The sequence below is a fragment of the Protopterus annectens genome, chromosome 3.part0 (genome assembly GCF_019279795.1).
Source record: "Protopterus annectens isolate FY-2018-M chromosome 3.part0, PAN1.0, whole genome shotgun sequence".
Lineage (NCBI taxonomy): Eukaryota > Metazoa > Chordata > Ceratodontiformes > Protopteridae > Protopterus > Protopterus annectens.
In genome coordinates this window covers 465273604-465291910 of record NC_056731.1, presented here as the reverse complement: position 1 = coordinate 465291910, position 18307 = coordinate 465273604, and the positions used below count along the sequence as shown (strand labels likewise).

Genomic DNA, 18307 nt, shown 5'->3' with positions numbered 1-18307 from the left:
AGTCATTTCTCCCCATCTCACCGAACATCTTGGCCATATCTGCAGTGATCTTATTTAAGCATGCTGCTTTCCCAGACTTCATTTTCCTTAGCACTTTTCTTACTTCATACAGACTGGGCTCCTCTTCTTTGATCATAGGCTGTGTCTGGGGCACTACAGATTCTGTGAGGTTTCATTTAATCAGAAACTGTGGAAGTACTCCTTACATCTGCCTTTGATGCCCTGTGGACTGGTAAGCAGGTTGTTGCTGGCATCTGTTATAAAGGGTGTCTAACTTCTTTATCTTTCCTTCTTTGACTTCCAACCTGATATAGTTGTTTTATGCCATCTACTGAATCACTTTCTAGAAGGTGGCAGTGTCTCGCATTGTTCTTTTTTACTGCAACTCTTCTCTTAACCTTTTTGCTAGCTAACCAATGACCATTCTTAGCCTGGTCCGTCTTTTCTATCGCTCACTTTTTCCTGCACACCTTCTTTCATTTAATGACTTCTTGGACTTCTGCATTCCACCACCAGCTTTCCTTATGTAACCTGCTTCCACACCTGGCTTAGCTGCATATCTGTTCTACAATCTTTACATATGCTGTTTTGAGGAGTTGCCATTCTTCAACTCCACCTATTTCCTCTTTTTCTTGAAGTGCTACAGTCCTGAGTAATTCCTTGAACTCTTGTGCTTTCTCTTCAGTTAACTTCTGGGTCTTCAGCCTAGTCTCTGTTGAATTTAGAGCCTTCTCTGAACACCATGTCATCCAGCAGTTTATGATGTGGGTTAACTGTTTTGCTTGGGCTGACTTTGCAATTACTGATTCTACCACAATGCCCTTTCCTTAACAGGAGGAAGTCTACCAGAGTTGTATGTTGGCCATTCTTGCATACGACTTTGTGACTGCCTCTCTTGCTGAACCATGTGTCGGCCACAATTAATCTATTTGCCAGAGAGAAGTCTAGAATGGCCTCTCCTTCTTAATAACCTTCTGCTCCATCCAAGTAGACCCAGGTAGTCCTCATATACTGTTCTATCTGTCCTGATATGTGCATTCAGGTCACCCATTACCAACACCAATACATGTTATCTTGCAGGTCCTGAAACTACTGTCTGAATGCACTCTCTTCCTCACTATCTCATCACTGTTGTGGGGCACAGGCTGAGATTATGAATAGTGCCCTATCCACACACTGGAGTCTGCTTGTCATGAGTCTGTATCACTAATTCTGATGACATCCCTCACTGTCTTCTGAAGCTTCTCCCTCATCATAATTCCCACACCATTTTTAGGCAGTCCTCCTCCTGAGTAGTAGACTCTGGATCCCAAGCCAAGTAGGCATTGCTGCACTGCCCTTTTATCTTCTCTCCTGATACCCTGGATGTCCTGCCTCCTCCTTAGCATCATGTCATCCATTTCTTAGACAAGTCCTGTCAGTGAAAAGTACAGTTGTGTACCTACCATAAATGTAGATGTTCGAGTGTATTCACTGTTGCAGTCATTACACTTGTGTTATCTTGCTGGAAGGCTACCCACAGTCTGCCTGAAGTCCTGGTCCGGTGTCTGTTACTGTCGCCTCTTCCCTGATGTCAGAGCACCAGGGGTATAAAAGATGCAGCAGACGCCATTTTCTTCAGTTTTTCTTGCCCCAGATGTCAGGTGCCCCCAAAAGGGTAGGCTAAAAAACATTGCTTATAAAAGCAAGCACTAACAAACAATACCTTCATCTACAAGCAAATACACCACATAGGTTGTATAAGATAGAGAAGTACAGATAAGTCCCAGCAAAGAAGATGGTATGGTGGGTGGGTAACCTGGACTGCAACAGTGAATACACTCAGGCATCTACATTTATGGTAGGTACACAACTGTACTATGTTCATTGTGTTTCACTGTTGCAGTCATTACACTTGGGTTGAATCCCAAAGCTGAGGTTGGGTGGCTGGGTCTAAATAGAATTAGGAGTGGCTACAAGGCCCTGCAAGACTGCAGTGGCAAAGCCTGCTCTGGATTTAGAGTAAAGAGGTAAGTGGTAGTGCTTAGTAAAAGTGTGCACTGAAGTCCAAGTTGCAGCCTCCAAAATATCCTTGGTTGGTACTCCTCTGAGGAAGGCTGCTGAGGTGGCTGCTGCCCTGGTAGAATGTGGTTTATTGCCGTTAGGCACTGATTTGCCATGTTGTGAATAGCAGAAACGAATGCAGTGTCCTATCCATTTTGAAATAGTCTGCTTTGAGATCGCCTTTCCTTGTGATCCTGCAGCATATGCCACTAAAAGTTGCTCAGTCTTTCTGAAAGCTTTAGTTTTGTCCAAGTAGAAGCATAGCTGTCTGTGTATGTCGAATGAATGCAGAAGTCTCTCCCCTTTATTCTGTGGGTTTGGATAAAAAGTAGGCAAATGAATGGTTTGGTTAAGAGCCACACTGGACATCACCTTAGGCATAAATGTTGGGTTTGTCCTTAGAGAAACTCTGTCTGGATGGAAGATAATAAAAGGTTCCACAGCCATTAATGCCTGTAACTCTGAGACTCTTCTTGCTGAAGTTACTGCTAACAGCAGAACTGTTTTCCATGATAAGAATTTTATCTCAGCTGTATTGGCTGGCTCAAAAGGAAGCAGTGTGAGTTTTTCCAATACAAAATTGAGGTCCCATGCAGTTATTGGTGCTCTCCTTGGGGGTCTTATGTTTTTGGCCCCCCTGAGGAACTGCCTAAGCAATGGATATGAAAAAATTGGTGGTTCTGTATTGTAATGAGCTGAAATGGCAGAGGCATGGATCTTAATTGATGAGAAGGATAGGCCTTTGTCCAGCATCTCAGTCAGATATTGTAAAATCTGAGGAATATTTGGTACAAGCGTGTCAATTCCTTGCGCCGGGTTCCAAGCACAGAATCTCTTCCATTTTTCTGCATAAGATTTCCTGGTGCTGGGCCTCCAAAATAACATCCATAACCGCTTTAGAGAGAGTTGTATTCTGAATGATTACACTATCCGCCCTGCAGCTAGATGTAGGGTTCTGAGATGGCTGTGCAGGATCTGATTGTTTTGTTGGGTCAGTAAATGAGGAATGTGAGGCAATGTCCAGGCAGGGCCTTGAGACAAGCTCCTTAGGATTGGGTACCAGTGTTGGCGAGGCCAATCCGGGGCAATCAGTATCATTTGTGGCTTCTCATGTCTGACCTTTAGGAGTACCTTGGGGAGGAGAGGCAGTGGAGGAAAGGCATATACTGTAAGGTTGTTCCAGCTGAATGACAAAGCATCCACTTTCCATGCTTGTTTGTGATAAGTCCTTGTGCAGAATATCTGAAGTTGGCAGTTGTGAGGGGAGGCAAAAAGATCTATGTCTGGGCATCCCCATTTCCTTGTTATCATGCCAAATCTGATTTGTGGATCTAGTTTCCACTCGTGAGGGTCCATGAGGTTTCTGCTTAGTTTGTCTGCCAGTGCATTTATTTTTCCTGGCAGGAATTGTGCTTGCAGGTATACTTGGTAAGTCAATGCTGTGTTCTACAAAATCATGGCTTGTCTGCAGAGAGGGTAGGAATGTGTGCTCCCCTGCTTGTTTATGTACCAGATGACTGTGGTGTTGTCCATCTTTATCAGCAGTTGTCCTGGATGAAGTAGGTCCATGAAGGCTATCAGGGCATTTTGTACAGCTAGCATCTCTTTTTGATTGATGTGAAGATGCCTTTGGCTTGGGGACCATGTGCCCTGTATACATTTTCCTGCCATGTGGGCCCCCCAGGCATAATCTGAAGCATCTGTTGTTAGTGTTTGCCTGGCTGTGGGTAAAGTGAATGGCTGTCCCTTGTTGTGGTGACAGGCCTGTGCCCACCATCAAAACTCCTGTTGTAGGCAGGGAATGAGTGAAATTATTAATTCCAGGCTGTAGCAATGTTGAGTCCAAACACGTTCTAGATACCATTGTAGTTTCCTCATATGCAGTCTTGCATATGAAATTACCAGAACGCAAGAGGCCATGTAGCCCAGAGCCTGCAGAATTTTTCTTGCAGATAACTGGGTCTTTTTTGCCATGCTTTCGAAGTAAGAAGTCAGTTGCCTTTGTTTGTCTGGTATGAGATAAGCCATCTGGGCAGTTGTATTTAAGCTTGCACCCAGGAATATCACGAGAGGGTACTAGTTTTGATTTCTTTTCGTTTACTGTGTACCCTAGGCAAATTAGTAATCTTTTTACAAACGCCAGATGCTTTAGTAGAATGTCTTTGGTCTCTGCTTGAATAAGGCATTCATCAAAGTAGGGATACATTTGAATTCCTCTTTGTCTGCAAAATGCAATTACTGGTGCCAGGCATTTTGTGAAGATCCTGGGCACAGTAGATAAGCCAAAGGGCAGTGCAGGTAATTGGTAGTGCATTGAGCCAGCTATGAATCTGAGGTATCTTATGCAAGATTGTCTGATTGGGACATGCAGGCATGCCTCTTTGAGGTCCAAAGTTACAAGCCAAGCCTCTTGCCCAGCATGGGCAGAAGCTGCTGCAGAGTCAACATTTTGAATTTCGGAACATCCAGAAAAGTATTTAGAATAGACAGGTCCAGAATTGGTCTCCATGCTTTGTCCTTTCTTGGTACTAAGAAAAGTTTTGAGTAAAATCCTTGTCCCTGCTCTTGTTGAGGCACTGGCTGAATAGCCCTCATGTCCATGAGAGATGAAACTTGTATTTGTGCCTCTGCCCACTGATTGTGTGGCAGGTCTGGCATACCTTTTGCCTTTGGAAGGGTGTGAAAGTGGAACCTGTAGCCCTGAGACTATAATTAAGACCCATTTGTCCTGGGTGATCATGTGCCAATTTTGTGGAAAAAGTGCTAGCTTTCCCCCTAATGGTGCTGCCAAAAGATAAATGCTTGGCATTGGCAGAGGGAAGTCATTGGGACTGTTTCCTATATGGCTGTGATTTGTCTTCTCCGCTTTTGGAGGTAGAAGCACCCCACTGTTTGGGCCTGTATGAGCCCTGGGGCTGTTGTCTGCCTCTAGGGCGTCTGTATCTGCCTCTTTGTGGCCTGTCTGACACGGGAAAGGATCAATTCTTAGAAGGCCAGTTCTTGCTAAATCTGGGTGGCTGTATTTGTAAGAAATCTTTACTGTCTGCATAGATTTAGCTTTATCCTCCATTTTCTTCAACACCTCTTCTGCCTTAATACCAAATAAAGTATCATGCTGTAATGGAGCATCCAATAATTTTGCTTTAACATGATCACGCAGAGTCTGTTCCTTTAACCAAGCATGCCTTCTAATGACAGAGCCTGTTACAGCGGCCCTGCAAGAGGCCTCCAGTGAATCATAACCACATTGCAAAGTATGTTTTCCAACTTGTTTAGCTGCATGCAATAAATCCTGCATTTCCTTGTTCTCAGAACATTCAGAATTTGTCAACATTTTCTATTTTAGCAGAGACATTAAGTATTGCTGATATTTAAGCATATGAAACTGACAATTTAAAGCCCTTACAGCCAAGGTAGCAGAATTGTAAACTTTTTTTCCCCCCATCTGTCCAGAGCCCTAGAATCTCTATCTGAGGGGACAGGGTTTTTGCAGTAGCAGCCTTGACCCCTTTGAGACCCTGAGAAATAGTTTCAGGGTCAGCAGCAGGGTTTTTATATAAAAATGTATGTGAATCTGGTACCCTGTAGTATCTGTCTGGCTTAACAGGTGCAGGAGGTAAAGAGTCGGGAGACAGTCCGGACTCTGAAAATACATCATCTACAATGTCTAGAACAGGTGGAATAGCAAGAGGTCTGTGCTGAGGTAGTAGAAGAAAGTCTCTGAGCCTTTTCTTAGATTCTGAGTAATCTTGGCTCTCCCAGTGGAAATGCTCCCTCATGGTATGCAGGGTTTCCCCAAAGGAATAATCCTCAGGAGGAGAAGCTGAAGGAATAGATTCTTCAGCATCAGAATCCTCATAGGGAGGAATAGAGTATCCCAGTTCTGAACAGGAGTCAGAGGAAATGGAAACCTGATCAGAGGAATCATATTCAGTGTCTTGCCTAGGCCTCTTATCAGGAGGGGGAAGGGAACCCCTGATCAAAGTAATAAGGTCTTTGGCCATTTTGAGCATCTGTTTCTTAGGCATGGAAGTCTGTCCTGGAGAATGCTGTACTTGTTTCCTTGTCTTTAAAACTGTTTTAGACTTTGTCTTGGAAGCTGAAGTTGGCTTGATATAAAGCTGTGTAGGTCTGAAAACACCCTCAGAAGCCGATGCCTGCTCAGCGGCTCCGAACCCATCTGAGGGATTAGTTTCCGAAGGCCCAATACCTTGAGTATCCAGCAGCCTAGTTGTCTCCACGTGGGAGTCGGAGGCAGCCTGTGGCTCTGAGGTAGCGGGTGTCAGGGACTGCGAAAGCACCTCACTGAGAACCGGCGATCTGGCCTAGAAGAGGCTTTGTCGTTGGTTTTGGACCTCGGATGCCTGTCTTTTTCTTTTTCCTTGCGCTTTTTATGAACTCCGGTCATCGGCTGTTCTGACGGCATTATGTAGTTAAACCTTCGGCCAAAGTAATGAAAAGCAAAATCGTACCGATGCTTAATAGTGCGTTGGTTAAATCTAGCACAAAACCTAAAACTAGCAACGTCGTGGTCAGGGCCTAGGCAAGGAATACAGTAAGAATGAAAATCCTTATGAGGTATTTGCTTCCCACATGAAATACAATCGTTAACTTTTTCTGACATCGGTCTGGAGAAAGAAAAAAGTTTCCCCAACGGGGTACTTAGCTTTATAGAAAACTTCGGATCTGAAATTCAGTTTCGAAAATCTCATGAGTTGGCCAACCGGCACTTGCGAACTGCTTTTGCTTCGGGCACCGCGCAGCAAGACTGAAGAAAATGGCGTCGGCTGCATCTTTTATACCCCTGGCGCTCTGACGTCAGGGAAGAGGCGACAGCAACCGACGCTGGACCAGGAGACTTTGGAATTCAGGCCGACTGTGGGTAGCCTGCCAGCAGGATAACGCAAGTGTAATGACTGCAACAGTGAAACACGATGAACATCTACACAGAGTGCAGCAATCCTTAGCCCATGTTTGGCAGGCTATCTTTCATTCAACAGATCTATCCCCCAAGGTAACCCAAGCTAAGAAATTGGACACTGGATGACCAGTAACTTATTGAGCCAGGGTTGCTGGACTTTAAGTCAGGCAAACAATGGTCAATAGGGAGCAAATACACCCCTCCCACCATTAGCATGGGTCTCAGGTGTAGGGCTGTGTAGGCCAGTTCCTCAATCCACTTATCACTGGCAAATACCCATGCCCATTTTTGGCAGCATTAGTCAACATGACCAAATCACTTGCAACCAATTTATACACCATTTCCCGGCTAGCCCTGACACGGTACATAGTCTGTGATCCGTGTTATCATAACTACAGGATATTGCGCAATGGCGTTGATGCCCAAATCGGTTGGTTTTCATAACTCTTCCCCTTTAGGGCACCATCTAAACTGGATGGCTACCATGCTTTGCTAAAGAAGCAGATTTTGAGAGACTGTCTCAAATCTACTGATGGCTCAGACTGAAACAACCATGGTAATAAATTTCAGAAGTAAGGAGCATGGTACAAACATTTATCCTGAAGGCTCCAACCAGCAGCCTGGACTCACTAAACCCCTTTTCTACTGGTCAATATGATCTAAATGATAAAGTATCAGAAGCTCCTTACTACAGGATGATTCAACATTACATACGGCAAGACTATTACAGACTAGAAAGAGGAATTTGTGTGGATGAATGAATGACAGGTACATGCAACAGTGAAGCTCCAAGAATAAAGACAAGAAACAGAAACGTAAATGCTCCCCACATTACCATTTAGGAAGTTACGCTGGTTTTCTAAAATTTGGTTGATTTCATAGATCCACAACTGTCGGACTCCTGGACTTGATGCCTGCAGAACGAAGGTCTCTGGGTTAGCATTGCTTGAACGTGAGGTAAGTGTAAATTTACAGGGATCGCTGTCCACAGTCTCTTCCAGGCTAAGACAGTTCACCTGAAGCATTGAGAGAGAAAAGGTTCAATATTACTTTCAATTCTGCAGAAAAATAACATATTTCAGAACTAAAACGTATCTTGCCCTGGTAAGCAGTACTGCTGTCAGTGATGTACAAACTACTAAAATGCTCTTTCTAGTACTGCACTTTTAATCCACTTACTGCAAACAATTCCCAATTGGATCAAAGCCTCTCTTGGATTATCATTAAAAAAAAGGAATCTATACCTAATGAGCCACATCCATTTACAAGAACACTCAAGAGTAATGGTAAGGATGCATTATATGAAGGATTAGTAATTATACATCATCTACTAAATCAAAATCAACAGTTCATCAAATCCTGAACACCTGCAGATGAACACTCAGGCTAGACCTGCTCAGTAGCTCCCTCAATGCAAAAAACAGCTAGATCAATCATCTGGTAGCCCTGCATTTTGCTAACACAACTCAACAATGTCAGAAAAAAAAAACAAAAAAAAAAAAACAACAAAACTTGTTATGCACTGCTGTAATTCTACTGTAACAAGCTGTTTGCTAAAGTTACTATTGCAGACTAAGCATTTCAGTTATGACTATAAATGCAGTATCAGCATTGGTTTATGAAGCCACAATATCCTTATGACTTCATAAATCAATGACAGTACTGCACTCCCACACCATCAGTACTTGCTGATCATACCCCAAGACTGCTTGCACTGGGAGCAAACAACTCCTTAGTTATAGCTCTGCCTTAAAGGATCTTAATAAATAGCTGATGCTTAATACAAAGTCTCTGGGGATCTTCTCCCCAACTTTCCCACTTCTTCACTGATAGGTCCCTGCTAGACTGTGGAAGCTCATCACGCAATGGGAAGGGGCCAGGTCAGAAGGATGTTGGTGTTGCTACAAAGTTGGTGATGGCAGCCCCTGTAGGCACATGTGTTTGGGGGGGCATGCATAGACTGAGGGGGCACATGCAGCCCCTCATTGTGTCCTGCTAGTGGCCATGTCACCTGGAGGAGTAGGGATAAGACTCATGAAAATTACTCCCACAGGGAGATATCTGTTAGGGCACAAAGCACCCTTATGACTACCTGGAAGACGGACCCTTAGAGGCTTGATGATCAGCAGGCACTGCACAAAAATGATACAAATCAAAAAAAAAAAGTTATGTACTCACCATAACATTCCATCTGTGTTGTCCATTTTCATTTATCCTTAACATATGGGTTCGGTTCCAACATTGGAACTGACTTGGCCATTACTACAGCTTGCACCAAACAAAAACTCTTGAGCTTCGCCTCTGCCCATGATGCCCATCACTCAATGAAATGCACAAAAAAGGTGAACTAAGTGATAAAGTAGAGTATAACAAAAACAATGAAGAAGGACTTACTGTCCAAAAGCTGTTTTTATTCTCATTAAACCTGTTCAACGTTGTGGAGTTTGCTTTTTTCTTTCTTTTTTTTCCATCTCCCAATTAGCCCAGACAGAGTTCCAAATACGTGTGTGTGTGTGTATATATATATATATATATATATATATATATATATATATATATATAGAAGCCTTAACAAAAGCTATATTTGCTAAGCCTTAAAGAATACCAGAAGAGATACGTATATTATCTATTCCACCCAAGAGTCTTCAAAGGTCAGGAGATGGAAGGAGGGGAGCCAAAGATAAAAGAAAATGGACAACACAGATAGACCGTTATGCTGAGTACATAACTTCTTTATCTGATGTTGTCAATTTTCATTTTATCCTTGACATATGGGGCAGAGTCCCCAGCTACTTTAGACCTTGGGGGGACTCATGAAAGGATATTCTTGAGCACCACTGATCCAAAAGATGCTCTTCTCATGGAGACCAACTCCAATATGTAATGAGTAATAAAGATATGGGGGGAAGCCCAAGTAGCTGTTGCACAGACATCATCCACTGAAGCTCTATATTGGAAAACTGCTGAAGTGGCGACAGATCTTGTAGAATGTGCTTTAACAGGCCTATGTAAGGCAATTTTTATTTTGTCATAAAGGAAATACAATCCTTGAGCCATCTGGCTAAGGTCACCTTGCTGACTGGTTTACCTAACCTAACACTGGAAATTAAACTAATAGTTGGTAAGATTTCCTCACGGCTTTTGTCCTGTGAAGGTAAAAGCATAATTGTCTGTGAACATCTAGCAAATGCACACAGTATTCACCTCTAATTAAAAAGTTGGAAAGAACACCAGCAAATTAATCATCTGACTGATATTAAACTCTGACACTACTTTAGGTAGGAAGACGGAATTTGTTTATAAGGAGAGACTGTCCTTATGAAAGATCAGGTAAGGTGGTTTACATGACAAAGCCTGAATTTCTGAAATCCTTCCAGAAGAGGTTATTGCCACCAAAAGTAATGGGTTTCCATGACAAATATTTCAGATCACAGTTTGCACATCATTTGAAGGCTAGTTGGCAACACTAGCTTTAGGTCCCAAGGTGGGGTAGGATATTTGAAAGGAGGTTTCAGCACAACTGTCCCTTTTAAAAATCCCTTACAGAATCTATCAGAAGCCAAGGAACGTTCTTTCAAACCATCACGGAAATCTGAAACTGCTGCTAACTGTATTCTGATTGTAGAAGGACAAGCTTCTGCACTGAAAAGATAAGAACTCTAAAATATTATCAACAGAGGCAGAAAAAGGATCAATATCCCTTTCACGTGCCCGAATGCTAAATCTTTTCCATTTACTACTATACAGCTTCCACGTGGAAGGTCTATGAGAAGCTAGGAGAATTTGGTGTACTGGAGAAGAAAGGTTAAGATGCCTGGCCACTAGTGGAACTGGAAGAACCATGATGATAGCTTGAGGTTCAGAGTGTCTGGGTGAACTAGCCCATCTGGATGGGACAGATGGTCTGCAGCCAGGTCCAGAGTCTAAGACAGTTGAATCAGATAAGGCCAAAGAAAGGGGAGCCATATCTATCGAGGCCAAAATGGAGAAAGGAGGATTACTTTGCTCTTCAACCTTAGTGATTTCTGTAAGAATTTTGGGATTAGAGGTATCGGAAGAAAAGTGTACAGGAGACTTGAGGGCCAAGTGTGGAGAAGTGCATCTCTTGGTGACTTTCCCGGAGGGGGAATCAGAGCAAAGTTAGTTGCTGCACTTGTTTAGGGGAGAAGTTAACAGGTTATAGCAAGGCTGGCCCCAGTGATGGAAAATCTCTTCCGTCACTTTTGGATTGAGAGACCACTCATGAGGCTGGAGAATACATTTGCTCAGCTTGTCTGCTACCACACTGGACCTCCACTGAATGTGAGTTGCTATCAGAAAGTGGTTGCAAGAGATCGCCCACTGCCACACACTGAGTGCTTCTTGACAAAAGGGATAACATTTGGTTTCTCCCTGTTTGTTGATGTACCAAACCACTGACATTGTCTGTTTGAATCGCAACTGTTCCCAGAGGAATAGCAGTTTGAAAAGGCTTGGAACATTAAAAGCATCTCTCTTAGCTCCAGAACACTGGTATGCAAGTTGGCCTCTGTAGGGGGACCAAGTGCCTTAGACAGTCTTGCCCAGAAAATGCCTGCCCATCCTGGAAGCATCTGTGGTCACTATAGCCTTGGGCTCTGAAGGACGAAAGGGTGACCAAATAGAATTTTTTGGAATGACTCCACCAAGCTAGATGCTTTCTGCAATGATTGGTGATCAGAATCTGGTCCGACATGGGTTGATATGCTACAGACCACTGAGAGGCCAGCAGCCATTGTAGAATTCTCATGTGAAATCTGGCTAGGGGAACTAGAGTAATTGTCACTTGCCATAGAACATGGGTCCTGTAACACTAGGTGATCGGGAACCTTCTTCCTGTGTATATATATATATATATATATATTTTTAACTTGGGTTATGATTTTTGAAGCCTCACTGGGGGAAGGGATCCTATGGTCATTTTTGTATTCAGCAATGCCCCTATTAACTCCAAACTCTGGGATGGAGACAGTTGAGATTTTACTTGGTTGATGCTTATTCCTAAGTATGCACAAGTCTTGAGAACATAATCCTTAGCTTCTATCAGTCAGTGCCTGGTAGTAATGAGCCAGTTGTCCAAGTACGGAAACACCCTGAATCCTTACCATCTCAAGTGAGCTACTACTGCTGCCATACATTTGGTGAACACCCTGGGGGCTGTGGTGAGACCAAAGGGTAGCACCCTGAACTGCTAATGACTGGCTCCTAGCTGGAAGCGGAGAAACTTTATGGCACATTTGTCCATTTTTATATGGTAATACGCATTCTGAAGATCTTTCAAGCACATCCAGTCATCCTTTCCTAAAAATGGAAGGATGGACTGTACCAAGACTATCTGGAATTTTGTTTGTTGAACTGATTTGTTCAACACACTATGCTCTAAAACTGGTCTTCAGTCCCTGGTTTTTTGGCACTAAAAAAGAACAGAGTAAATTCCGGATCTCCACTGGTCTGCTGGGACTTTTGGATGACTCTTTTGTCTAGTAGTGTTTGATTTTCTAGAAATGCTGGTTCCATATGACTGGGTGGAACATCGGGGATTTTTTTCAATACGGGTGGAAGATGAGAAAAGGGTATGATATAACCTCTGGATATGATCCATTGCACCCAAGAATCTGGTTATATTCAGCCAGGCATTGTGGTGCAAGGATTACCATCCCCCAACTGCCTCCAAAGGAAGATAACTGGGCCTCCTTACAGGAATGCTGAAAAGGATTACTCAGGAAGGAGTCCCTGAAGCCCTGGTTCTGTGGACCACTTCTGCCACATGGGTGGTGTCTTCCACTGTAGTTACCCCTATGCCCCTGGGGGGAACTGCCTTCACTTGTGTCCTGGAAAGGCCCTTGGGATTTTTTGGACCACACCTTTCCGCCGCTCCTCCGATTCCTAGAAAAGGATATTTGGGGGATATAAATACGTACACCCACAGCAGAAATTGTCTTACCATCCTTCTCACACCTGGATAAGGTCTCTCTTACTTTTGGGCCAAACAAAGATGATCTGTCAAAATGTACATTGATGAATGAAGACTTAAATGGTTCCGCAAACACACAAACACATCCAGGCATGTCTCCTTACAGCTGCGCCTGAACCCGATGCTCTGGAGGTCCCTGCGGCTGCATGCGCAATGAGCCTCATGGACAAGTTTGACAGACTCCAGGGTGGCCAGCTGGGAAGCAACCTTCTCTTGGACTCCCTCAGTAAGAGCTCCCACCAGGGTATCCAACATCTCCTTAATCAGATCCCTTTAAAGTGTGGTGAAATGTGTAATGTGTCAAAAAATTCAAAGACCTTAAGGCGGAGGTCAATGAAGCATAAAATCGCTTCCCAAAGTACCCATCGCCTGAGACTCTCTGTTGGGTGGATGGCTAGATGAACTCGCCTCAGCAAGTTCTTTTTTTTGTGGAAGCCTTGACCATGGCAACTATCGTTAAACCTTTAGGCCAGAATTGCTTATCAAAATCAACTGGATGAGTTAGTCACCGGCCGGTGTCACCCAAGAGGTAAACAGTTGAGCACTGAAAGCCTGCAGGTAAAACTGATTCCTCGAAGGAAGGGTTTTGGGACTTCCAGTCACCCCTCCATTTCAAAATTTCTAGTATGTCTCCAAAGGAGACATCTTCAGGCGGTGACCTTCGGAAGCCTTCCCCTTCATCAAAATCAGTGTCTTCCATGATAGATTCCTGTGGGGAAACTAAGTGCTTCCTCTTGCACTTTTTCTGAGGAACTGACTCTTGCCCTCGGAGCAGACAAGACAGATGTGGCCCCAGGAGGTATCTAGTTCTGAAATAACTGAAGAACTCAGGGTAATGACCGGTTCCGAAGAGAGAGATTTCTGGAACCAATACAGTTAGCGCCAGACAGATAGGAGCTGTAAACTCTGAAGCTTCTGTGGAAGTCAGAGTAGGAGTGAATGAAGGTTTGGCTCCAGGACCCGTAAGGGTCAGAGTCGAAGGGAGACCTGTAAAACCTCTCACCCACATTTTATTCAACAGTCTCTCCATGTCTAGTGCTGTAAGGCTTTTGTGGGAACAGACCGATGACAGAGAAGGAGATCTTGGTCTTTGTAGTTGGTGCTGATGAAAACCCAGAAGGTAAATTTTCCTGTGCCGAAGCCTTCAGTGTTGAGGGTTTTATCACAATGGTGGTGGCTGATGCCAGTGATTTTTCTGATACCCAAGTCATTGAGCTAGATTCCTTCAGTTCCAAGGAAATTTTTGGAACAGAGCATTTATATTTCTTAGATGTCGATGCTGACGGGGAAGTTGGCACCGACAAACTCCTTTTTACCCCTCTGCAAACAAAAGTATGTCATAGTTTTGTCTACAGTAGATATGGCCTCTCCAAAGGAGGACAGGACCAAACCTTTCAAAATCAGTTTCTTCTTCCAACAAGTGCTCTATGGCTAAAATCCATGACAAATCCTGCAGTCGTCCTGTAAATGTACAGGACCTAAACAAAACACACATAGGAGATGCAAGTTGGATAAAGGGATCTTATTGGCCACACTTGTGGCATTTTTTAAAGCCAGAATGTGCCTTAGATTTCTCAGCCAAGATAGAAAAAATGGCTGAAAGCCACAAACACAACACTCACAGGAAAGTAAAGATGCAGAGAACTCTCACAAACAAAACTGGAAGGAAAGGTTAAAGATTATTATTTTTTTTTTAAATACGACAAAGAGGGAAAGAAACCATCAACAATGAGAGTTAAGAAGTGTACAGAAAAGAGCAAATATTTCAATAGAGTATTTTCCATATCCTATAAGCTAAGTAAAATGTATAGATCAAATACTTGAAATCTAAACATGCCATACTTTTCATCAAAGTGACAACAATAAGGAAGGAATTGCAACATTTTTACAATCCTTAGGGCTGAAAGTTGTATTATTTCTGACTGAGTGATTTTTCACTAATTTTCACTAATGTGCGAGAAAAACAGTAGCAAGAAAAGTTTTGCACTATGCAAGGTCCCCTCCTATTGATGGAGTAAGCTGCATTAGGTAAGAAAAGACCGGCAGGCTGTACACCTATATGCATGCTGAGGTGACAGTGTTACAGGTCAAGCAAACAGATTTAAACATTGCAGGACAAGCAATCAGATATAAACACAAAGAGAACACTGAAATAAAGATCACAGAATGGTTTTCATTCTTGGATATCAAGACTCTCAGAATCAGGGCGATGGCAGCAAGATATTTTAATTTTAGTGGTTCTGGAGTTAATTGTCTTTGGAAGCTCCTTAGTGTCTCATCTCATCTGCTCATAACAGTGGGTATTACAAGATTAACTTTGAAGTTCCTCCCCTTAGACTGCTAAAACTTGAGTTACTGGTTCATTTATATCTTTGCATCTGCTTAATACACACTGCAATACCTAGCTGCATTAATCCCTTTTTTCATCTTACTTTTAAAATCTGCAACATCTGTGATAAGACTACCAAGCCTCATCTGTAAAGCCATGTAATATATTATAAATAACCTCATAAAACTAACATTAAGAATAAAATCTTATTAGAATTGGTATTCAAAAGGGTAAATCCTGCCTATTGAATGTGATAATCATCTTTGAAAGAGTCACAGAGGCTGTAAACAGTAGCTATGCAGTACATAATGCATTTCTTAGTCAACCCGCTGAAAGATAAAACTTCCTACACTGCAAGTTGCAGGCACCTCATCAGAAAGTAAGAAAACGGCCAGTGATGCCCCTCAAGGCTCGGCGCTCGAGCTTCTCCTTTACAGCATTTACTTTGCAGAACTAATAGCAGACAGCCAAGACCTCTGGCGAATAAAGTTTGTAGACTGCAAAATGAGAGGTTGTTTTTAAGTTATTCTCTGACACCCAACACCGCTAGAAAGAACTCTCCATAGTAAGCTCTTGGTATAATAAAAGCTGACTCAACCTGAATCTTAAAAATTACAGTATCTTGACTTTTGCTGGACAATCCCGCAGTAATAATGTGAAGACTAACACACAACTACAAAATGAAAATGTAGCCAGAGGACCTATGAACTTAGCTTGATAACTTTTTTCTGTTTTGACCATTATATAACAAAGTGAGTCAAGAAATCCTTTTATTCAAAACAGCTAAAAGCTAAAGGAACATCATCTAAGTCTAAAGATGCAATCACTCTGTTATACTCAACATTGACCAGGTCAACTATTAAAAAAAACTCCACCTTTCATGATGTACTTCACTAGACATTTCAAGCAGTCAGGCGCTCAAAGAATCCTAACCAAAAAGATCAAATGCCTAAAGTCCTCAATTTATCCAAGACAGGCTGGAAGATCTACTTGTTCTTCTTTCGGCTGCTCCTGTTAGGGGTCGCCACAGCAGATCAACTGTTTCCATTTCTTCCTGTCCTCTGCATCTTGCTCTGTCACACCAACCACCTGCATGTCCTCTCTCACCACATCCATAAACCTTATCTTAGGCCTCCCTCTTTTCCTGTTACCTGGCAGCTTCATGCGTATCATCTTTTTCCCAATATACTCTACATCCCTCCTCAGCACATGTCCAAACCAACGTAATCTTGCCTCTCTGGCTTTGTCTCCAAACCTTCCAACCTGGGCTGAGCCTCTAATATACTTATTCCTAATCCTGTCCATCCTCATCACACCCAGTGCAAATCTTAGCATCTTCAGCTCTGCCACATCAAGCTCTGACTCCTGCCTTTTTGTCAATGCCACTGTCTCCAACCCATATAACATAGCTGGTCTCACTACCCTCTTGTAGACCTTCCCTTTCACTCTTACTGGTACTCATCTGTCACAAATCTCTCCTGACACTCTTCTCCCCCCACTCCATCCTGCCTGTACTCTCTTCTTCGCCTCTCTTCCACACTCACCACTACTCTGAACTGTTGATCCCAAGTACTTAAACTCATCCACCTTCGCCACCTCTACTCCCTGCATCCTCACCATTCCTCTATCCTCCCTTTCATTCACATACATATATTCTGTCTTAGTCCTGCTGACCTTCATTCCTCTTCTCTCTAGAGCATACCTCCACCTTTCCAGGGTCTCCTCCACCTGTTCCCTACTCTCACTACAGATCACAATGTCATCTGCAAACATCATAGTCCACGGGGACTCCTGTCTGATCTCGTCTGTCAACCTGTCCATCACCATTGCAAATAAGAAAGGGCTCAAGAGCTGATCCTTGATGTAATCCCACCTCCACCTTAAACGCATCCGTCACTCCCACCACAGACCTCACCGCTGTCACACTATCCTCGTACATATGCTATACCACTCTTACATACTTCTCTGACACTCCAGACTTCCTCATACAATACAACTCCTCCTCTCTAGGCACCCTGTCATATGCTTTCTCTAAATCCACAAAGACACAATGCAACTCCTTCTGACCTTCTCTTTACATATCCATCAACACTCTCAGAGCAAACATCGCATCTGTAGTGCTCTTTCCTGGCATGAAACCATACTGCTGATCACTAATCGCCTCCCTTCTTAACCTGGCTTCCACTACTCTTTCCCATAACTTCATGCTGTGACTGATCAGTTTAATCCCTCTGTAGTTAATACAGCTTTGCACATCACCCGTATTCTTAAAAATCTACAACAAAACACTTTTTCCTCCATTCCTCAGGCATCCTCTCACTTTCCAAGATTTCATTAAACAATCTAGTTAAAAACTCCACTGCCATTTCACCTAAACACCTCCATGCTTCCACAGGTATGTCATCTGGACCAACAGCCTTTCCGTTCTTCATCCTCTTCATAGCTATCCTTACTTCCTCCTTGCTAATCCATTGTACTTCATGATTCACTATTCGCACATCAAACAACCTTCTCTCCCTCTCATTCTCTTCATTCATCAACCCCTCAAAGTACTCCTTCCATCTGCTCAACACACACTCCTCGCTTGCGAGTACGTTTCCCTCATTATCCTTTATCACCCTTACCTGCTGCACATCTTTACTAGCTCGGTCCCTCTGTCTAGCCAATTGGTACGGGTCCTTTTCTCCCTCCTTAGTGTCCAACCTTTTATACAACTCTTCATACGCCTTATCCTTAGCCTTCTCCACCTCTCTCTTTGCCATGCACCTCATCTCCTTATACTCTTGTCTACCTTCTTCATCTCTTTGACAATCCCACTTCTTCTTCGCCAACCTCTTTCTCTGCATACTCTCCTATACTACTTCATTCCACCACGAGATCTCCTTGCCCTCCTTCCTCTTTCCAGATGTTACACCAAGCACCTTTCTAGCCATCTCTCTTACTAGCTCTGCTGTAGTTACCCAGCTATTCGGTAACTCTTCACTGCCACCCAGTACCTGTTCATAGGTTCATACTAGGCTAT

General features: G+C 43.2%; 1 protein-coding gene across 1 annotated transcript in view; it reads right to left on the bottom strand.

The window, feature by feature from the left end:
- TRIO (trio Rho guanine nucleotide exchange factor) overlaps positions 1-18307 on the bottom strand; it is a 5137669-nt gene that overhangs the window by 812306 nt on the left and 4307056 nt on the right. Inside the window, exon 47 of the mRNA XM_044065600.1 lies at positions 7800-7980. Coding sequence (XP_043921535.1) covers positions 7800-7980 — 181 coding nt within the window. The remainder of the gene's footprint in view (positions 1-7799; positions 7981-18307) is intronic.